Raw genomic sequence first — 24,653 nt, 5'->3', positions numbered from 1 at the left:
AATCTCCATACTGTTTTCCAAAATGGCTATGCTAATTTACATTCTCACCAACAGCCTACCGGGGCTCCCTTTTCTTCACAATCTTGCCAACATTTATCTTTTATCTTTCTGGTAATAGCCCTTCTAACAGGTATGAAGTGATATTGTGGCTTTAATTTGCGTTTCTCTGATGATTCGAGATGTGGAACATGTTTCTGTTGGACATTTGTATGTCTTGTTTTTAGAAACGTCTATTCAAATCTTTATCCGTTTTTTAATATGATTATTTTCTTGTTATTGAGTAGTTTGAGTTCCTGATATATTTTGGATATTAGCCCCTTCTTAAGGTATGATTCATAAATATTTTCTCCCAATCTGTGGATTTGCTGTGCAGAAGCTTTTTAGTTTGATGTAATCCCCTGTGTCTATTTTTGCTTTCATTGTGCTTTCAGGGTCATATCCAAGAAATTTTTACCCACATTAATGTCATGGAACTTTGCCCTGGAAGGCACTCTTAAAAAATAAATACATAGGCCGGGTGCGGTGGCTCACGCTTGTAATCCCAGCACTTTGGGAGGCTGAGGCGGGCGGATCACGAGGTCAGGAGATCGAGACCACGGTGAAACCCCGTCTCTACTAAAAAAATACAAAAAATTAGCCGGGCGTGGTGGCGGGCGCCTGTAGTCCCAGCTACTCGGAGAGGCTGAGGCAGGAGAATGGCGTGAACCCGGGAGGCGGAGCTTGCAGTGAGCCGAGATTGCGCCACTGCACTCCAGCCTGGGCGACAGAGCGAGACTCCGTCTCAAAAAAAAAAAAAAAAAATGAATACAACATTATGAATACAAAATAAGATACAAGGTTCTTACTGAAAATGGCTCATGCAAGTGAGGGTCAGTCTGCCCCTGATCAACAATTGTAGGAAATGTAGAGATAGATCTGTTAAGACACTAGGAGATTTGGGGGAAAATGAAGTGCTTTTGAAAGTTTGGTGTTAGCTTCCATCTCCATAGGGTCTACATTTTGAAAGCTCTGAAGGACAAGACTGAGATTGGACTTGTTTCCAGGATGCTTTAAAGAGGGTAGTTTGCTTCAGTAGCAGTAGCCCCAACATATCTCTTCAGGAGGAATTTTGATAAGTTCAAGGCCCATGTCCCAAGAGATTTCCATGCTGATGAGCATAGGACCACAATTCCTTGTTCACAGTTAGGTTATATCCTGATTCAAACAGTCCTTACCTGTTCCACTGTAAGTTTCTCTGTAGTCACCCTACTTCCTTTAGGTCACCCAAAAGGGCATGCTAGGATCTTTTGCAAAGTGTTTTGGTTCAAACTGAATGAAAGCCTGCCTCTATCAGCAGGATTCTTGAATGCCACCTAAGGGTCTTCCAACTGATTTCCAGAATTTATTGACATCTTCTAGACTTCTATTGCTTGCATATGGCATGATCAGGAGCTATTTTACCTGTGGCTTATAAGATCAGATAAGCGTCTTTGGTCTTCACAAGTCAATCTAAAGCTTTAAGCAGAATGAGACTTTCTCTTGCCGAAACCAGATCCCTTATAGCTCAAATCTACTTTATCCATCCTTGGATAGAAGTTCTTATTACTCGTTTTATATATATATATATATATAACAACATATATAACATATATATAATATCTTTATTTCAAATATCCTAGTGACAAATGAGCAAAATTTTACTATATATTTTCAACATCATCTTTGATAATGGCCTTGTTAAGTTCTAAGTTCGGTAATCTGGTTTCAACTCTCTGCTTCATTTCTTACTGTGTGACCTTGGGTCAGTTACTTAACCTCTCTGTGCTGCAATTTCCTAATCTAAATAAAGAGACTTAACAGTACGTGCTTTATAGAATTGTAATGATTAAGTGACCTAATGCATAAAATGCTGTTAGCTGCTCTACCTGACACATATAGGAGTCAACAATGAGTGCAATGATGATAACAGTGATCATGATGTCACTCCAGAGTTTTGTGACTGACTCCTTATTGGTCCCTATATTACCTATTTATTGCTATGGAGCAAATTACCCCAAAATTTAGTGGCTTAAAACAATACACATTTATATCTCACAATTTCTGTGTGCCGGGAATTGGGGAGTGGCTTAGTTGAGTGTCTGGCTCAAGGTCTTTCGTGAGATTTCAATTGAGTTGTTGGACATGGCTTCAGTCAGCTGAACACTTGGCTGGCACTGAGGCATCTGCTTCCAAGAGGGCTCATTCATATGGTATTAGCTGGAGGCCTCAGTTCCCCACTATTTCTCTCTTCATTGAGCTGCTTGAGTGCCCTCAAAATATGGCCATTAGCTTCCTCCAGAGCAAGCAACTCAAGAAAGAGAGCAAGGAGGAAACTGTAATACCTTTTATGACCAAGTCACACACCATCCCTACTGCCATATTCTATTTATTGGAAGCAAGTCTTTAATTTCTGCCCACATTCAAGATGAGGGGAATTAGTCTCTACTACATTCTTTTAGAAGGAGTGTCAGATAATTGGATGACTACATTTTTAAACCATCACTGTCCTCATGGGCTGGTTAGTCTTTTTCTGAAACTAATTATGGCCCTCATTATCTTTAACCCCAGTTATATATAAAGTGAAATTTAAAACAAATGTTGGCTTGCCAAGTCCTGTTAAATTTTTAATTATTTTTAACTCTCATTTAAATATATTCTATGAAACTTTCTTCCTCTAGTACTTCCTACCTCACCTCCTCTTTGATTGTTTCAATTTTGGTGGGGAATGTAAGAAATTGTGTTTACCTAGAAGATGCTCAATGATTGTGTGTTACTAAGAAAATATGGGAATGGGAGAAGTTTTTCTTTGCTGCACCCCTGTTTTTACACCACACTCCACTGAGAAAGGAAGCTGAAAAGCATTGAATTTGCTGTTTTTTAAGAAAGTAACTAAGCAACCACTAGGTTATAACATTTTGTATTTTAATTGTCAGTTTACATGGCTATCTTCGCATGAGAGCAGCAGCACAGTGTAGTGGCTAATGGTACTCTAGTGTTAGTGTGGATTCAAAGCCTGACTCCATTACCTACTTCTTGGCTGTGTACCTTTGGGCAAATTATTTAACCTATCTCAGTTTCCTATCTGAAAAATGGGGAAGGAGTCTTACCCATTATCTTAGGTACTTTTATTAAAGTTACATGAAAATTAAATGACATAATATCTGTAAAGCATTGAAAACAGACTCTGACATCTAATAAACAATAAATGTATGTTGTTTGTTATTTTATGAGCAGACTGAAAACTCACTGAAATGAATCATAGTTTTTTGTTTTGTTTTGTTTCATTTTTGTTTTTGAGACAGGGTCTCCCTCTGTTGTCCAGGCTGGAGTGCAGTGGCACAATCTCGGCTCACTGCAACCTTGGCCTTCGGGTTCAGGCAATTCTCCTGCCTCAGCCTCCCAAGTAGCTGGAATCACAGACATGAGCCACCATGCCTGGCTAATTTTTTTTTTTTTTTTTTTTTGAGATGAAGTCTCACTACGTTGCCTAGGCTTGAACCCCCAGGCTCAAGGGATCCTCCTGCCTCAGCCTCCCAAAGTGCTGAGATTACAGCATAAGCCACTGTGCCCAGCCTTGAAATGAATCATGTTTATCTTTATCTTTGCAACCTCCCTCTTCCCCTGGCTTGCCTATCCTCACACAGATAGCACATAATAGATTATTAATCTCATCCATCTCGGAAGATCAGGAGATCTGGCCAGGACATAATGGTCAGACAAGGTGAGGTTGAGACCTGAGGGTCTAAATGAGATGAGATAGTAAAATATAAATAATTGGTAGAGTAGTGCCTGATTTACCTTCATAGGGAAAGGAGAGAGACGGGAGTGAGGAGACCTGGTACAAATTCCAAATCCAAAGTATCAGAGTGGGAGCATAAATGAGAAATGAGGTCAAGAACGAGAACAGATGAGAAATGGCCTGAAATATAAACTCATCATCTCAGGCTTATGGATGAGCTTTACGTCAGGAGTGAAGATGGGCCCAAATGTCCCTCAATAAACACATATGGATCAAGCAATGGACACCAAAGACAAACATTGACATGCACCAGATAATCAATACATAACAGGTTTCTACTTACTGGTTATTGGCATTTTAAGGAACTTTAAAAAGAGTAAATCTGTTTAATATATGCTTTTTTGTTTTCTTCATTAGATCCCCTCAGCAGAGTGTGTTTAAGACCAAAAAATGTAACTGATTCATTGAGCACCTACATTAATGCTAATTATATTAGGGTAAGTAAATAAGTACAAATTTCTTTCTGGTGACTTCCTATTTGGAATTGTTGGTTTTATTTTGTTTTTCCTAGAGTAGATGAAGTTTGGTTTAACTTGATTAGCAGCAAGATTTCGTTTTGTTTGGTTTTATATCTTAGTCATAATCAACATTGTTAATGGGCCTTTTATGATGACTTTCCTTTTACTGTGAGTCTTTGGCAACAGTGCTCTATATGGGCACTCTGCTGGGGACTGGGCATTACAACCCTCAATACCATATGCTATCCTTAACTTGCTGCCAAAATACCCATGGAAATTGTTGTACTAGAAGCAGTGAAACCATAACCTGTGTTGCTTTTGTACTAGCCCAGCTATTTCGTTGAAGATCTTTCAGCTAAACTTTCACTTCAAGGCATGAACTTAAAAACCAATATTTTTGTCTCTTTACTCCATCTAGGGCTACAGTGGCAAGGAGAAAGCCTTCATTGCCACGCAGGGCCCCATGATCAACACCGTGGATGATTTCTGGCAGATGGTTTGGCAGGAAGACAGCCCTGTGATTGTTATGATCACAAAACTCAAAGAAAAAAATGAGGTATGATCTTTAATCAAGTTCTGAATGTTACACATGTTCTGTTGCTATAGAAGAGATATTGTATAAGTAAAATTGCCATGGACTTAGATTTAAGATGGAAACTTTGAGACATTTAAAGGCTAAGTCACTTAATACATCCCAAATATAATAACTGCTATTATCCTATGAATGTTAACTTTCTTTCAGACAAGTCAACATACTTGGCATACACATATCTAATTTGTATGCACAAAAGAAATAAGGGGCCATGAATTATCACCCTAATTTATAAGCAGGTAAATAAAACCTTATTCATTCACACCCGAGTCATTTTTTAACACCTACTATGTGACAGGTACTACTGTAGTCATTGGGGATACAATAGTAAACAAAACACACCAAGATCCTTGCCCTTGGTAGATTTTAACTTTCTAGTGGGAGAAGACAGACAAACAACACTACACATAATAAGCTTATAAATAGTGTACTATATGAGAAGAGATTAAATGCTATAGGAAAGAAAGTAGAGCAGGCTAAGTGGAATGGGTATACCAGGCAGTAAGGAGGGGGTGATGGGGAATTGCAGATTGCATTTAATAATGCAAAGAGGGTGGGCAAAGTGAGCCTCATTAAGAAAATGAGATTTGAGGGCAGTTACAGAAACAAATCAACTTTCTCAGTATCTTCATAATAAGAAATCCAAGAAAGATAGAATTTGATTTCATTTCCATACTAGTAGTCTTTTCTAAGGATTTTAGCTTGCAGAATACTTATTCTGTATTTTGCATTATAAAAATACAATTGTAATAATCCTGAGGGCTGCTATCTGAGGTACCGCTTACATTTTAGGACAACTTACTGGGATTATTTACAGTCTAATTTTAATCAGCATTTCAGTGTTTGTTTTCTTGTCAAAAATATTGTACCAGGGCTTCACCATGACAGTAAGAATTTAAGAAAACTGAGCATTCCTTTATAAGCCTTTGGTGATTATAATCCTGAGTACAGCATAACCCTGCTGCTAATGTACATCATCTAGGCTCATAAAACAGCAATTTATAAGTGTTTTAAAGTTTGTTATTTTCATATATTTTTGCTACAATAGATAAAAGCTTTTTTCCTGAAATATATTCTGGAAAAATAGTATATTTTTGGCCAGTAGATAAAGTTATATACTAAATTCACTACATGGCTTACTAACCAAACACACTTCTATGAATCTGATATCAAAGCCTGAGGTGGCATTATAAAAATAACCCCTAATATTCTCAGCTGTTTCCCACACAGTGTCAATCTATCAACATATTTAAGCCACTGACAATTCCTTCACAGTTGTTTAATATGCATGACATTTTTATGATAGAAAAGATTTTTCAAGTTTAAGTGATGTATTCTCTTTATGTATACATTTGTGCATTCCTACATAGAACTTATGTAATACAGCAAACTAGATAACCTGAAAAACCTCCCACTACAAAACCAGTTATACTGTGCAGAATATGAAACAGCGTGCAAAGAAGAGCTTTGAAAAAATGTAAAAGAAATCCCAGTGCTTAATAAAAAGAGACTAAAAGGCATAAAACCAGAAAATTAAACATATTGTAATGGTAATACAAGAACTGGAAACAAAGCCTGATCTTGCAGGAGCCGGGTGTTGGAACTGAGACCTTACATAAAGTGAGCACCTGCAAAGGTAACACCTCCAGTAAAAAAGTGAACCACAAAAATAAATCTGCCTACTAACATAGGATGATGCTAAGAAATTCGCCCAAGTCTGGCCTTCTTATGGTATAAACAAAAAGGCTCTCTTGAGTATTTAAAGCTGAGAAATCACAGAATTCAAAAATCAAGAAACACCAAGTGAAGTCATTAACATAAAAAGTAATACTAGGTTGGTAACGCCCTATGATACTTTACAGAAACGAAGGCAAAAACTTTCTGATGCACATACTGTTAGCATATACCTCACAGATTTCCACAGAAAAGCCCAGCCAGGGCAAAGCAAGAGAGCCGACTAGAGAAGCTGAATGCTCATACTTCCCACCAAAAAAAAGAGCCAAAACAACAAATAAGAAAATACGTTTGGACTGGAGTGTTTGAGGGAGCGCACTGGAATACAGTAGGGGAGAGACAGAAATCCTGTGAGACAAGGAGACCTTTAGTGAGGGTCACATAGAGAAGAGAATGAAGCACGCTGCCTCTGCCACACTGCCATCTCCCCAGCCAGGATTAGCTCAGAACAAGGAGATGCATCCCCAGTGGGGACTAGGCAAGCAAGAGGCCCCAGCAGCCCCCATTAATGTCACGGACATCTGCACTCTTTGTTGCTGAGAATCCTGCAGTTTTTACAGACCCTGAGTCCAGTTTAGGGAGCTGCCTGACAGCCACATGGCTGCACTGCCCCAGAGAAGGAGTCCACATTGTATCCCCTCGTCCCTGTGACCCAAGCTGCAGCTCTATGATGCCATTTTGAAACCAGAGCCACATCTAGAGTACATCCTGTTCCAGGAGCCAGTAGCCACCATCTCTTTTCATTCCTGAGGCTACACTGCCGTTAGATTACCTTCACACACAGTAGTACACCATTCCCTTGCTGAGTTGCTACAGCTCCCTACCCCCTGGGAACAAGCTCCTAGGAGGTGTTCCACCTTTCACATTCTAGCGACTGCAGCACCCTGAACCCTATCTCTCAGAGCCTAGATCCAGTGCCCCATCCATGGAGCCCATATAGCACCTTTCCCTCAAAGGAACAGACCATCTTGCTCAGCAGAGAAACCAAGTCCAAACTGGCCTCATGCACAGTCAGCATGCTCACCAGCGAATGCACCATTCCAAGGCGAGCCCACCCAAACCAGTGGGCCAGCCTCTGCATGTCCCTGGTGCACTCAACAGTTGGGTGCACTACTTTCTAAGGATGCCCCAACCTGAGCTGGCAGACCTGTCCGCATATACCACCAGTAAGCTCACCAGCTGGGCATGTCATTTTCAGAGGACTTCTGCTCTGAGTTGGCAAGCCAAGCCCCATGCTTGCCAGCCAAGTACACTGCCCCCAGAGAATCCCTAAACCAAGCTGGCAGACTGGCTACTGCATGCTCACCAGCCATGTATGCATCTCACAGCGGGTCCCCACCTTAACCAGTGGACTTGTTCTTGTGCTCACCAGCCAAGTGTGCTGTTTCCAGGGGTGACCTGTCCTGAGCCAGCAAACTAGCCACACCGAGGCCCTCAGAGGTATCAGTAAAGTTGACTACAGCTTAAAAACCTGCAGAGACTACACTACTGCACACACATAGAGCAAAAGCCAATGTATCCTACCCAACCAATACCCTCAGACACATCTGCTGGTGAAAGTCATTCCCTTCAAAAGTCACTCCGTAAAATTAAAAGAGTTGACCATTCCATCAGATGCACAAATATCAACACAGGGATACAAGATACATGAAAAAGCAAAGAAACATGACACCATCAAAGAAGCAGAAGAATCCTCCAGTAACTGACCCCCAAAGAAATGAAAATTTATAAATTGCCTGAAAAGGAACTTAAAATAAGGACCTGAAGGAAATTATGAATTGTGGATGGGGGAAGGGAAAGTCTAGAATATTTGTATGTGAACAAAGTTAAGTTGTTATCAGCTTAAAATATTCTAAGTTCTTTTTACATAAGCCCCAGAGTAACCACAAAGAAAAAAATTACAGCAGATACACAAATCAAAAAGAGAAATGAATCAAAGCTTATCACTATGGAAAGCCACCAAGTCACAAACGGAAACAATAAGAGTAGAAGAAAGAAACAAAGTATCTAGAAAACAGTTAACAAAATGGCACGAGTAAGTTCTTACCTGTCAATAATAATATTAAATGGAAATAGATTAAATTTTCCAATTAAAAGATATATAGTGGCCAAATGGGGAGAAAAAAACGCAAGACTCACCTATATGATGTCTATAAGAAACTCACTTCACATGTAAAGACATATAGACTGAAAGTGGAGGGATGAAAAATTGATATCACATGCAAATGGAAACTAAAAGAGACCAGGAGTAGCTTCACTTATACCAGATAAAATAGACTTCAAATCAAAAATCACAAAAAAGCACAAAGAAGATCATTATATAATGATACATGAGTTAATTCAACAAAAAAATTGTAAATATGTATGCATCTAACACTAGAGTACCCAAATGTAAGGAGCAATTATTTATTAGATTAAAGAAAGAGATAGACTGCAATATAGTAATAATCATGAACTTCAACTTCAACACCCCACTCTCAGCAATGGACAGATCATCCAGACAGAAAATAAACATTGGATATAAACCACACAATAGACCAATTGGACCTAACAGATATTTACAGAACGTTTCACCCAACAACTGCGGAATACACATTTTTCTTAACAGCACAAGACAAGCGTTAATAAATTTTAAAAGATCAAAATCATTTTAAATATGTTTTCTGACCACAATGTTATAAAACTAGAAATCAACAACAGGAAGAAATTCAGAAACTTTACAAATACATGAAAATTAAACAATATGCTCCTAAACAACCAATGGATCAGTGAAGACATTAAAAGGGAAATTTAAAAATTCCTTGAGACCAATAGAAAGACAACATATCAAAGTCTTTAGAATACAGGAAAAGCTGTTCTAAAAGGGAATATATCAATAAATGCTTACATTTATTGAAATGTAAGAGAAAGATGATAACCTAATGACGCACCTCAAAGAACTAGAAAAACAAGAACAGGCTGGGCAGTGTGGCTCATGCTTGTAATCCCAGCATTTTGGGAGGCCGAGGCAGGCAGGTTACTTGAGGTCAGGAGTTCAAGACCAGCCTGGCCAACATGGTGAAACCCTGTCTCTACTAAAAATACAAAAATAACTGGGCCTGGTGGTACACACCTGTAATCTCAGGTACTCGGGAGGCTGAGGCAAAAGAATCAGTTGAACCAAGGAGACAGAGGTTGCAGTGAGCCGAGATCATGCCACTGCACTCCACCTTGGGCAATTGGGAGACAGAGAGAGACTCCATCTCAAAAAAAAAAAAAGGACAAGAACAAATTAAACCCAAAATTAGTAGAAGGAAGTAAATAAGAAAGATCAAAGCAGACATAAATGAAATACAGACAGAAAAATACAAAACATCAACAAAAAGAAAAGATCATGTTTGAAAACAAAACTGACAAAACTTTAGATGCCACAGAAATGCAAAGAATTATAAGAGACTATGGTGAACAATACTACACCAACAAATTGGATAATCTAAAAAAAAAATGAATAAATTCCTGGACACATGCAACCTTCCAAGATTGAACAATGAAGAAATAGAAAATCTGAAAATGCTAATGAGTGAGGAAATTAAATCAGTAACAGAACGTATCCTGGCCAGGTACTGTGGCTCACTCCTGTAATCCCAGCACTTTGGCAGGCCGAGGTGGCCAGATCACCTGAGGTTGGGAGTTCCACACCAGCCCGGCCAACATGGTGAAACCCTCTCTCTACTAAAAATGGTGAAACCGTGTGTCTACCAAAAATACAAAAATTAGCTGGGCTTGGTGGTGCGTGCCTGTAATCCCAGCTACCTGGGAAGCTGAGGCAGGAGAATCACTTGAACCCGGGACTGTGAGGTTGCAGTGAGCCAAGATCACCCCACTGTACTCCAGCCTGGGTGACAGAGTGCAACTCCATCTCAAAAAAAAAAAAAGTATCCCATTGAAGACAAAACCCAGGACCTGATGTCTTCACCAGTGAATTCTCCCAAACATTTAAAGAACTAATACCAATTCTCCTCAAACTGTTCAAGAAAATTAAAGAGGAGAGAATATATCCAAACTCATTCTACAAGGCCAGCATTACCCTAGCACCCAAACCACACAAGGACTCAACCAAAAAAGAAACTGCAGGTCACTCTGATCTGCATGCAAAAATGCCCATAAAATATTAGTAAACCAAAATCAATAGCACATTAAAAACATCATCCACTATGACCAAGGGAATTCATCCCAGGGATGCAAGAAGGGTTCGATTTACACAAGCTAATAAATATGATACATCACATTAACAGAATGAAGGATAAAATCCATAGCATCATTTCAATAGACGAAGAAAAATAATTTGACAAAATTCATCCCTTCATGATAAGAACTGTCAACAAATTAGATATAGAAAGTATGTACCTCAACACTAAAAAGTCCGTATATGACAAGCCCACAACAACATCATATTGAATATGGAAAAGTTGAAAGCTTTTCTCCTAAGATCTGGGATAAGGATATCCACTTTCACCACTTCTATTCAACATAGTACTGGGGGTCCTAGCCAGAGTAATCAGGCAAAAGAAGGAAATAAAAGGCAAAATTGGAAAGGAAGGCGTCAAACTATCCCTGTTTGCAGATCATATGATCATATATATGGAAAACCCTAAAGACTGCACCAAAACTTGTTAGAACTAGTAGACAAATTTAATGAAGTTCAAGGATACAAATTTAACATTCAAAAATCAGTAGCATTTGTATATGCTAATGGTGAGCTAGCTAAAAACGAAATCAAGAAAGCAATTCCATTTACAATTGCTACCAAAAAAAAGAGATACCTAAAAATAAACCTAACCAAAGAAGTGAAATATCTTTTATACTGAAAACTATAAAACATTGATGAAGGAAATTGTAGAGAACACAAATAAACAGAAATATATACTGTGTTCATGGAGTGGAATAATTAATATTGTTAAAATGTCCATACTACGCTAAACAATCAATAGACTCAATGCATTCCCTATCAAAATACCAATAACATTCTTCATGGAAAAAAAATTTTTAATCCTAAAATGTGTATGAAGCAACAAAAGATCTTGATTAGCCAAATCATTCTTGAGACAAAAAAAAAAAAAAAAAAAAGCTGGAGGCATCATACTACCTGACTTCAAAATATACTACCAAGTTATAGTATCGAAAACATGATATTGGCAAAAAAACAAACACATAGACCAATGGAATGGAACATGGAACATAGAGCCCAGAAATAAGAAAGGATTTTGAATATTCTCACTACAAACAACAAATAATAAATGTTTGCAGTAATGGGTACACTGATTGCCTTCATTTGATCATTAACCCATGTATACATGCATTGAAGCATCACATTATACACCATGAATATGTATAATTCTGTGTCAATTAAAATAAAATAAAAAACTCTCAGCAAACATAAGCTTACAATCAAAATTATGAGGCATACAAGCAAACAATAAAAACCATGAGAAAAAATCAGAAGCAGCAACAATTAAATTGATGCACATAAATTAAAATAACTGAAATAATAAATGTAGGCTACTCTTTTAAATAATTAAGCACAAAAAGCATAAAAAATTTGACACAGGAACAAGTTACTATCCAAAAAGGCTATGAAGATTTAAGACAAACCAACGAGTACTAGAAATAAACATTATAAAGACAAAATTTTAAAAAATCTTATTAGATAGGTTTAGCATCAAACAAGACACAGCTAAATGAATAATTAATGGATTCAAATATAAAGCTAAGGAAAATACCTAGAAGATCAAAATGTCCAAAAATATAAAAGAGTAAGAGACATAGAGGATAGTGTTTGATATCCAATATACCATAACAGGTGTTTTAGAAGGAGAAAGAAGAGGATATGAGAAAAGAAGTAATATTTGAAGAAATAATAGACATTTTCCAAAACTGATGGAAGACTTGAGTTCAAAGATCTAAAAAGCACAATAAATCCTAGGCTGAATAGGTAAATGTAAATCACAGCTAGACACATCTCTGGAACTGAAAAAGCGCCAAAGAAAGTAATTACTCCCACCAGAGTAACTAACCAAAAAAAAAAAGGCTTTTCTATAGCAAAACTAGAAGCCAAAAATCAGTAGAATATTACCTACAAAGAACTGAAAGAAAATACTTGACTACCCAGAACTTTATACCCAACAAATCTATCCTACAGGGACAGGTGTGAAAGACACTTTCAAACTAACAAAAACGATAAGAATTTACCACCAAAAAAAAATCTTACCAAAACAACTACAAGGGAGGATAAAACAGAATGAAGAAGATTCAATCCAGAAAAAAAGTACTCAAATGTAAGAAATAATAGTGAGCAAAGAAAGTAAAATATGAAGGTGAAACTAAAATACTGGATAATGATAGTATTTAAAATTTGAGAAGATGAGGAAAGTTAAAATATTTCTGTGTTATTCATGAAAACAGAAATATAAACCAAGGTTAGACTTTTAGGCAAATATGCATGTTCAAATTAAAGATTAGCCACTAAAGGATGGAATTAGAATGTACAATTTCCAATCTGGTAGAAGAGGGAAAAGACAGAATTTCGAAAATAAACTAAAATAAAAGAGAAAACAAAAGGTAACATTGAAAAATCAGGATAAACTTTTACCTAAGTGGGAAATAGAAAAAAATCCAAATCATACTAAATATAAACAAATAACTTGCAAATTAAATATCAGAGATTACCAAACTGATAAAATAAATAAATTCAGTTAAATGCTGCCTGCAAGGGGACACAGAAATATTAAAATGGAAAGGATGGAAAAAAATACACCAAACTAATACTAATCAAAAGTCAAGTCAGATAAAACTGACTCTCAAAAGAATAATTCTCAAAAGAATATTCTCAAAACAATAATTACTAGAGAGGTTACCAGAGATAAAGAATGTCAGACGAAAATGACTTTCAAATCAAAACAATCATTATCAGAGAGCTTACTAGAGATAAGGAATGTCAGTCTATAACACTAAAATTTGAAATTCACAAGTAAGATTCTAAATATATAAATGCATAATATACATAACCTCCCCCCCAAATATCTGAAGCATTAATTGGCAGAATTAAAGAAGGAATTGATAAATCACCATCACACTGGGAGAAAACCCAACAAAAATCAGATATTAGTATTTATTAAGCAGACAAAAAAATAAAAATATAGAAAAAGTTTATACATAACCTTTATTCAAATTAACAAGCTTAGTTTAAGAAAGATATATAGAACCTTCCAATCAATAACCTCATAAATTTTCAAAGCATGAGATTTTGTGAAAAGTGACCAACTACAACTATATAGCAAGTCTTGGCAAATTTCCAGGAATAACTATACATATATGCTTCGACTACAGTGCATTAAGTTAGAAATAAAAAGCAGAAAGATAAGATTAAAAATACACTTTGACACTTAAAAAAAGTTTTAACACACACAATTCATGGATGAAAATGAATTTATAATAAAACTGTAAATTACCTACAATTCAGGGATGATGAAAATACTACATATCAAATCTTGTGAGAGCTGCTAAAAATGCTCATAGAAGGAAGTTTATAGGTATGAATATGATATTATAAAAGAATTTGTGATCTAAGCAACAGACTTAAGTTAGTAAAAGAACTATAAAATGAACAGGAAAGAAAAAAGGAAGGAATAATAAAGAATAAATGTTAATTAAACATAAAACAAAGATAAAAGGATTGATGATGCCAGGCATGGTGGCTCATTTCTGTAATCCCAGCACTTTGGGAGGCTGAGGCAGGAGGATTGCTTGAGGCCAGGAGTTTGAGACCAGCCTAGACAATGTAATGAGACTTACATCTCAACAAAAAATTTAAAAATTAGCCAGGTGTGGTGGTGCGCACCTGTTGTCTTAGCTACTCAGAAGGCTGAGGCAAAAGGATCCCTGGAGCCCAGAAGTTTGAGGTTACGGTGAGTTATGATTGGGCTACTCTGCACTTCAGCCTGGCCAACAAAATGAGACCCTACCTTAAAAAATTTTTTTAAAAAGGATTGATGTAAACAAAAGTCAATTTTTCGAAGTCTAATAAAATAGGCGAAACTAGCAGAATTAAAGGAAATGCAAACAAACACATTAAAAATGACCATAATTAAAGCAGAGATTTAAATAAAAGAAGACACTATGAACAACCTCATGCAATGTTTAGCACCATTTCATAGATCTGAGCAAAATGCCTTACCCCTGCCCACTTTGGTTTGAATTTTCTGAGTAAATTGTCATAAACTAAATATTATTTCAAAGTGCATTCATGCCCTTACAAATTATTTCTTATTGCTATTTCTTCTTCTATTACAAATAAAATCTTATAAAATCAACATAGCACCATAATTTATGAAACTATTTGTAAATATAAGTATGTAAATGTTTTAAAACAAATAATATTTTCCCCAGAAAAATTACTTACTTATTACATGCAATTTAGTGTTGCATATGTACTAAGGATTAACATTTGGCAAATGATACGTGAAACAATATCTCACAAGGATTACAGAATAGATTGTAATAACTGTGTTATTATACATTTTGTGTATAATTATGTATATACATTAGATATATAGATACATTATGGTGTTTGTTCTTTTGAGCGTTTCAGTCTTTGAATCTTGTAATGTATGTTTATCTGTGTTCACTCTTACAGAAAAAGTCAGGAATGTGCCTTTAGTGCTTTACCTCATTCTTGAATCAGGGTTTTAGCAGGACAGAAACTAAGATTGCTGGTTAGGCAGAAGACATTTCCTACAGGGTGTGTAATATGTGACATATTTTAAAGAAATCCAATAGGGATGATGTGAGCAATTATTAATATGCCAAAGCCCCAGCAGACGGTTGCTCTCATCCTCCTTCTCCAAGACCAAGGATGTCATTGTACCAGAACTGCTGTATAAGTCAAATATATATTTCTTTCTTTTTTTTTTTTTTTTTTTTGCTTTGGCCCAATGTATTTATTGAAGAGAGCTCTGTCCTCCCTTCTACCTAGAAGAGGAGGCTTGCAGGGCTGGCACCTGCCCACACCTGGCATTCGACCTTTCCCTGGGCTAGGCTGAGTGGGAGCAGATGCCCCCATCCTATGACCAGGGCCTGTGCAGGAGCCATCACACCACCTTGCTGATGATGACACCTAGTTCTTCAATTTCACACTGGACTTCATCTCCCTTCTTGAGAAAGACAGGAGGTTTCCTGAATACACTGACACCTGGGGAGGTCCCGGTCAGGATGACATCCCCTGGGCAAAAGGTGACAAACTGGGAGACCCAGGCTATCCGCTCCTCTGTCTTGACCACCGTCTGGTTGGTGTTGTTGCTCTGGACCACTTCCCCATTCACTTGGCAGCAGATCTTTAAGATGTGTGCATCTGCTACACTGTCCTTGGTCACCAAGGCAGGGCCCAGAGGGCAGAAGGTGTCGAAGGTTTTTCCCACCAGCTACTGTTTCCCATTATGTCTCATTTGCCAGTCCTGAGCACTCACGTTATGAGCCACAGTGAAGCCAGTCACATGGGCCATGGCATCTGTGGCCTTGATGTGCTTGCCTTTCTTTCCAATGACCACTGCCACTCCACTTCCCAGTCTACCTCCTGGCTCTCTGGTGGGAGGACCATCTCATCATAGGGCTCCACAATGGAGTTGGCAAACTTGCTGAAGATGATGGGTTCCATGGGCATGGGCACATTCTGTTCTTTGCAGTGGTCCACATAATTCACGCCCACACACACCACCTTATCTGGCCACGTGGCTGGAGCCAGGGAGGTTACTTCCAACCATGGTAGGACTGGCAACTGGGCACCCAAGGCTCTTCTTGCCACTGAGAGGGTGGCCTCTCCCTGCTGTACGAACTGTGTCATCATTTTGGGGAGCATAGAGTCAAAGGCATTGAGGTCGATAACCCTTCCACCATTCCCCATCTCTGGGCCCAAGCGAGGCTCCACCAGGTGGGGTGCCTGGAACTGGACTAGTCTCATGTCTCTGGAGGGTTGAAAGGGCCACTTCTGAGCCTGCAGCAGAGCTGTGAGCAACCTTCTACCAGAGACCAGCATCAGAGCCTGGCGGCGGTGGCTGGTCCTCCTGCGCTGGGTTAGTGCTCATGGGGCCGGAGGTCAAGGACAGCAGGCGCCTGAGCACTGCCACCAATGACCGCAGCTAGCCAGGGAACTGTATGCAGCAGCCTCAAATATGTATTTCAGAGTGATACAGAGTTGGTTTACCTATGATGCTCAGAGCTCTCCATTCAGTGTCTGCAAGGGAATAAAGCATATCTTGTTCTTTCTTTCTCAAGTGCAATAATTGTCCTCAGAGATAACCTGTTATCATTCTCAGATTTCAGTCTTTACAGGAGAGCCAAATGGATCTGTGGAAAGCTAGAATTTTTTTTAACAATTCCTACACCAGTGGGTGGTTGAAGTTTTAATTTTTTTTCTTTGGCCACATAATTCAGAAATTGGAGAAATGATTTTTGTTTGTGTGTTACAATTTTTAGCCTCCTGCCTTTTTTAATGTCTGAGATATACCTTCTGGGGATATCAAAGTCAAACATTTATGTTATATGTCTTCTATGTGTAATCTGCTTTGTGCTTTTTTTCCCTGCAGCCAGTCATAATCCCAAATATTACAATAAAAATTTTGTTATTTTTTATTATTCATTACTCTTTAAAATAAAAACTTCTTTCTGTCTAGACTCTCCAAAGACGTAAATATAATACAATACAGGAAACGTTGATGTTTTACAGATCAAAATGATACTGAGAAGTCTGGCACAAAAGAAATACACAGTAGACTTCACACTACCAGGAAAATTCTGTTTACCAAAAATGTGCCAACTTTCAATTGTGTTAAGCGTCATTGTTTGGAAAAGACAAAAATCATTTCCTCCAGAAAACATATGGAGATGGAGTTATCTTTAGAAATTCCCAGGCTTTATAGTTTCATGAAACTTTCTACTTTCTAGCAAATAAATAAATGAATAATTGCCATCTCTTATTTAATAACTCCAATATTCTCATGACCTCAATGTTTATAAAATGAAAATATACATAGCTGAAAAAACAGTTAAGTTGCAATTAAAGAGATTTTATTGCTGGTAAGTTTGAGTTCCTTCATTTAGATAAATCTCAAGAAAAAGGGAATTCCTCTTCAGAGAAGGAAACACTGAAACGACAGTGTTCAAATTCCATTACTAGAGAAGACATAGTGGCTTAAACCTATAAAGCTGGAACTGGAAGAGCAATCCAAAATGGCAAGCAGTTTTTGCACACTTCGGGGGAAACAAAGTCCCCATACTACTTCTGGATGTTACTTACTGCACTTCTCTCCCCTTTCAGAAAAGAAGGGAAGTAGGTATACGTGTTGGCCATATTACATGCACAGTGGAAGATGTTTTCTAGCCACTACCATTTATTGAATATTTGTGCTAAGCACAATTTGAACATACATAAATTCAGTTTATTTTACTCTAACTCTGCAAAGTAGGTTTTACTATTCTTATATTACAAATGAGAAAGCCAAAGCTCAGAGAGAATGAGAGCCTCAAAGTTAGTGAATGATGGAGTCCAAATTTCAATCCAGGCTTGTTTAATTCCAAAGCCCAGGCACTTAATCATTGCCCCAACATTATAAGTGGCCAAATAAGGAATTAAGACATTAGAAGGCAAGCAACCCACTTTTGGTCCCAAAGAGCAATAAGACCCTGAACGTATCTTTCATGAAGTGAAGGAATTACTGGATAATTTGGCCTAACACACTGCTCTCAATTTAACACAGCTCTACTCTTTCTCTGCATTTACATGCATCTTTCATCTGAGTTAAACTACTTGACTTAAGTACTCTAGGCCCCATTTTGCCCATTGACTTATTCAGTACTTTGCAAACAGTTCAGTCTCAAAAAGCCACATAAGGAGCCATATATTAACTTTTTTCTTCTTTCATTCTCTTCCCTTTTCTATCTGCTAAAATTATAGAAAATATTCATTTTAAGTACACATGTTTGGCCAGAAAGCTCATATGATACCTATGGGTCTGAAAAGTGAGTAGGTGCCCAAGGGGGACACATTTAAAAGATGTTCCATTTTCATCCCAGGACTTCAGAAAACCAAGGTGAAAGGATCACTTGAGGCCGGGAATTTGAGACCAGCCTGGGCAACATAAGGATAGCTTGTCTCTACAAATGAAATGTTTTTTAAATTAGCCATTGCCATGATAGGAATATATAAATAAGCCAGGCATGGTGGTGTACACATGTAGCCCCAGCTACTTGGAAGGCAGAGACCAGAGGATCGCTTGAGTCCAGGAGTTTGAGGATGCAGTAAGCTATGATGGTGCCACTGTACTCCAGCCTGGGTGGCAGTGTGCAAGCTTGTGTGTGTGTGTGTGTGTGTGTGTGTGTGTGTGTGTGTATATATATATGCCATATATATATATATACGGCATATATATATGGCATATATATATACGGCATATATATATGGCATATATATATACGGCATATATATATGGCATATATATACGGCATATATATATGGCATATATATACGGCATATATATACGGCATATATATATGGCATATATATATATGGCATATATATATGGCATATATATATGGCATATATATATACGGCATATATATGGCATATATATATACGGCATATATATACGGCATATATATACGGCATATATATATACGGCATATATATATACGGCATATATATACGGCATATATATACGGCATATATATATATACGGCATATATATACGGCATATATATATACGGCATATATATATGGCATATATATACGGCATATATATATGGCATATATATACGGCATATATATATACGGCATATATATATGGCATATATATATGGCATATATATATGCCATGTATATATACGGCATATATATGGCATATATATACAGCATATATATATGGCATATATATGGCATATATATATAGCATATATATGGCTTGTGTATATCTATATATAGCTTGTATATATGTATATATTTAGCTCATATATATACACACACATAGCTTGTATATATATAGCATATATATAGCATATATATATATAGCATATATATATATATATGCTATATATATAAAAAAATAGCTTTGGAAGATATATTTAAGCATTCCAGCAGGAGAAACCACAATGCTTAGTTTCTCATCGAATGGGAGTAAGGGAGAGCTTGACTTCAGGATTTCTGGTTTGGGAGGGTGAGTGGATGTGATATCAGTTTCATCTTTAACCTGTTAAGTTTGATAAATGTTGGAGACTTCTGGCTGGTAAAGTCTTTTAAGTCTATTAAGCAGTTAGAAATAAGGGTACTCTGGAGAAATGTACAGGTGAGAGAGAGAGAGATCAGACAGGTAGTGGTTGAAGTCATGAGAAGGTACAGCATTGGTGTAAAGATAATAAAAGAGGGTATTGTATTATGTTTTATATTCTGCTTTTAACATTATGAGTATTCTCCATGTCATTAATAATTCATCAAAATGTTAAATTACTAGAATTTCATTGTGTGGATGTGCTAAAATGTAATCATTTCCTTATTGATACGTACTTAAATTGTTTCCAATTTATTGTCCACAAAAACCTTAAGAAAAGTAAAGACCTCATTAAGTCAAATTGCAGCTACCATATATGTCTTTGATTAATTAAATACATTCCAAGAAAGTTTTTTTTGGAAATATAAATATTGACTAAGCAACTAAGCACAGCCCATGTTTGCCTTTACAAAAGAGTTTATTTAAATTTTTATTTTTAATTTTGTGGGTATGTAGTAAGTGTATATATTAATGGAGTACATTGCCTTAAATTTCATTATAAAATCAGATGTGCATTCATTCAGATAGAAAGATTGGCTACTCAATAGATATGTAAATTTTACTTTAAAATAAAGTGGACTTTATTAAACTATATGTTTGAGGAGAAAATAAATTATTCTGGTAAGATATTAATAAGAAAATGTTAATTTTGCCGTGTTAAATTCTAAATGCATAAAATGAAAATATATCTTCTCTATAGATATCTTCTCTATATGTCATTTATAACTAGCTAAAAAAATAGAGTAAAAGGTAATCTAGAAGGTTCAACAAATGTACATGGAAAGCTTAGAAATTGGACTGTTGGATCTTCTGAAAACAAATGTTTATGGAGCACTAACAGTGTGCTTGAAAATTAATCCTTATAGTAAACATATTTGTAAGCCCCATTACAAACGAGAACACTGAGGCACAGGAAGGCAACTTGCCCAAAGCCAAACAGCTGACTCCCAAACAAAATTACTCTCCTGTCCTTCCAGATATGCTTATATTCCAAATCTAACTTTGCACCTTAATGTTTAATCCACAGTGTTATGTTCAAACTGCATTAGCCTGCTTTACTTCCAACTATAGTTAGAAGCCCTCTCGTTTAACACAGTTAATCAGCCAGGCACGGTGGCTCATGCCTGTAATCCCAGCACTTTGGGAGGCCAAGGCAGGAGGATCACGACGTCAGGAGATCGAGACCATTCTGGCTAACACGGTGAAACTCCATCTCTACTAAAAAATACAAAAAATTAGCCGGGCATGGTGGCGGGCGCCTGTAGTCCCAGCTACTTGGGAGGCTGAGGCAGGAGAATGGGGTGAACCTGGGAGACGGAGCTTGCAGTGAGCTGAGATTGCGCCACTGCACTCCAGCCTGAGCGACAGAGCAAGACTCCGTCTCAAAAAAAAAAAAAAAAAAAAAAAACAGAAAAACACAGTTAATCAAAAATGGTCAATGTGAGAATCATAAAAAAATGTATTTTATTTTATCTTAAAACATGTACATTTGTTCATATTCAAATGTGTTTGTTATGGAGTTCAGTCTTATGAGTGTTGGTCTGAAGATGGAGTTCTAGATCATATAGTTTATGTCAATCACATTGTTTATATATTATCAAAATTTTCCATTTTAGTTTATTTAAAATGAAAGAGAAAATAGAAAAGCCTATGAAACAATATAAATGCAGTTTTCTATTTAGATATTTTTAACTTAGAAACAAATTTCTATCATTGTCTCACCTGTCTGTGATTAGACTGTAGTTTTCTTTACTGGTTTACTTTTTTCACCAGTGAAAAACTTACTCAACTTAATCAATTGTCTCATAAAACTTTTTTCTCTTTTAAACCTCATATTTTATTGATTTCTGTAATATGTAATTAAATTATTGGACTTCAATAATGAGTACACCTGCCATAAAGGTGTTTTGGTATAAAAACAACTTGAACATAGAGATCAAAAGATGGTAACAGAAGTACTGAGCTCAGTAGGAGAGTGAACCAAGACTATTCAAGGTTGCATGTGCCTCAAGATATTTGACAGAGGGACCAGGTCATTGGTCAATGCTGTGGTTAAGTAGTGTTGGTTAAGAGTCAGTGTGGAAATCAAAGATGGAAAGTTTCATTCATAAAGTGATATTTTCTTGGAAAATTCTAGCCCCCCCCCAAGGCAATTTTCCCCTACCAAAACACCTGAGCCTTCATGTCCTCATCTGAAAAATAATTTCAATAATAATAATACCTGCTACCCACCCTACCTACTTCAAAGGATTGTGGAAGGGGCTAAATGATATGATGTTGGTGAAGGTACTTAAATCTCTGAACCTATGTCAGTAATATTCCATCAGAGCACCAGGAATAAAAGTAGCTATAGTAATAATAATTTCAGACAATCTGACCCATTCTATCCCTCTCATGTACTAATATAACCCAAATGAAGCTAAGTATGAAGATTTTATTTACTTAGAGCCACATTCTATGTGATGATACAGATCTTTAGCTTATAGAGCAATATCTGTGATATTTAAATATATAGAAACTAAAAAGAAAACAACTTAAAAATAGGTTTTTTTTTTTTTTCAGGCAACTAAACAACTAGCTAGACCTCCTCCTCAAATAGCTCTAACTTGGTGGGGGCCAGAAGGAGAATCAAGGGAAGAAAAAAAGATCACAAAAATATGAGCTTGCGGCCGGGCGCAGTGGCTCACGCCTGTAATCCCAGGACTTTGGGAGGCTGAGGTGGGCAGATCACCTAAGGTCAGGAGTTCAAGACCAGCCTGGCCAACATGGTGAAACCCCGTCTCTACTAAAAATACAAAAATTAGCTGGGCATGATGGTGCACACCTGTAATCTCAGCTACTTGGGAGGCTGAGGCGCACACCTGTAATCTCAGCTACTTGGGAGGCTGAGGCAGGAGAATCGCTTGAACCCGCGAGGTGGAGGTTGCAGTAAGCTGACATTGTGCCACTGCACTCCAACCTGAGTGACAGAACGAGACTCCATCACAAAAAAAAAAAAAAAAAAAACAGAATTTGCATTGCTTTGTGTTACATCCTACTTTTGCGGTAAACCACCAATTACAAAGAACTGGTTAATGTCCAGAATCTTTTCAGTCAGTTTGATAATAACTTGTTTGCACAAGAGACACGGTCCTCTGGAAACCTATTTTTTTCTTCCAAATTATGGATTCTTAGAATTAATAGATAATTTTACTGAAAGGATAAGCCTAGCCAGCAAAAGAATAGTGATGATTTGGGGTTATATTCTGCTAAATAGCATGCTATTTTGAATTACCTACAATTAGTGTGGTTTCACAGTATTATCTGTAACAGCATTTTTCTTCCTTGCCTTTTCTGCCTCTTTTATCTCATTGTTAGCACCACAATAAAGAAACCCTAAAAAGCTGTACAGGAAAACAATTTGAACATGAACTTGTACTCTTAGAAACAACTGCATTTGCAGCTCTCCCCCACCTCATATTCAAAAGTACCCACACTTATCTGGTCTCTTTTTCTGTCATCTAAATGAGAGAGAAATGTATTCAGTGTGTAAAAATAAGCTATTGTATCTCAGAAAGGAGATGGGATGCTAATTAAGGGTTGTTTGAATGAACAAGTCACATTGCATTGTCTACTGGGAGCTGACTGCCAATTGCTTTTTTGGTAACGAGTCAAAAAAAACATTCAAGAGGGCCCCCGGCAAGCTTGGGAGAGAAGCGAGCAGCATTTCCATTTATCAAGTAGGTACAGAAGCCTGTTCAAGTATTAAGAGTCAGGGTGCAGGCGGCAAGCTCCTGCTTTGCAGCTTTTCTTACTGGTTTTGAGAGCCACCTTCCTAAAGAGGGGCCTGCTGCTCAGGTCTGATTGTGGACAATGGGGCACGTACACCAGACTGCTGGACTACTGAATGAATGCCTCTTTCTTTGTTCAGTACCTTTTTCACGATTCTTTGTCATTCTTCTTGGACTCATCAGGAGGCATGGGTTTTAAGATACACAGTAGCTCGGGTCTTAGAGTGAAATAATTGATGCTTCATTGAAAGAAACCAGGCAACTTGGTTAGTATGATTACCTTTAACAAAGTGGGAAAATTTTAGACATTTGGCAACTCATAGATTTCGAGAGAAATGAGTTGCTCTACTTTAAAAAAGGTTTCTTCTCTTAATGTTAACATTAAGTCAGCCAGAGTAAGTCTTTTGGTCTGATAGCCTGAGAGTCTTGGGTGGCATGTAAATAAAGCTGAAACAATTTACTTCATTTGGAAAAAGGGTCAAAATGTAGAGGATGTAAATGTGTTTTTATTGTAATGGATGAAAGAAACTGATTCTGCTAGGTGAAGTGATTTCCTTCGCTATGCTAGCTTGTAGAGTAGTGGTACTTAGCATAATAGAGCCCTGGAGGTGTGTTTCTGATACTTTATGTGACTTTTCCTTCAGTTCTATAATTCTGTGAGTCTTTTGCTGCTCTTTTAAATCTATAAGTATTTAAATTTTTATCAAGTGTATTCATATGCCTTTGACAAAGATGTGAAGAAACAAGTGTCCTGGGTATTAACAGGTCCTGATTGGAAGGCAACAAATGAAAGAATTTCTATGTAAATGTGTGTATAGTTGGGAGAAAATAAGTGCTATTTAAACATTTCTAAAATTAACATTGCTTCCAAGAGCACTCAAAATAAAACATAAACATTTGTCATTTTACATTCTTTATCATCAAAATTTGTGG

The 24,653-nt window shown here is 37.1% G+C and overlaps 1 protein-coding gene and 1 pseudogene across 4 annotated transcripts in view; one reads left to right on the top strand and one right to left on the bottom strand.

Annotated features, from left to right (window-relative positions):
• Positions 1 to 24,653, top strand: part of PTPRR (protein tyrosine phosphatase receptor type R) — a 271,414-nt gene that overhangs the window by 220,872 nt on the left and 25,889 nt on the right. For all 4 annotated transcript variants that reach the window (XM_032170734.2, XM_032170735.2, XM_032170736.2 and 1 more), the window contains 2 exons: positions 4,175 to 4,254; positions 4,694 to 4,831. In XM_032170734.2, the coding sequence (XP_032026625.1) occupies positions 4,175 to 4,254; positions 4,694 to 4,831 (218 nt within the window). The remainder of the gene's footprint in view (positions 1 to 4,174; positions 4,255 to 4,693; positions 4,832 to 24,653) is intronic.
• On the bottom strand, positions 15,596 to 16,681 carry LOC116479011 (fumarylacetoacetate hydrolase domain-containing protein 2B-like; annotated as a pseudogene).

This window comes from Hylobates moloch, unplaced genomic scaffold (genome assembly GCF_009828535.3).
Source record: "Hylobates moloch isolate HMO894 unplaced genomic scaffold, HMol_V3 SCAFFOLD_12, whole genome shotgun sequence".
NCBI lineage: Eukaryota > Metazoa > Chordata > Mammalia > Primates > Hylobatidae > Hylobates > Hylobates moloch.
The sequence above is the reverse complement of the archived record's forward strand: the minus strand, read 5'-3'. Positions and strand labels throughout refer to the sequence as shown.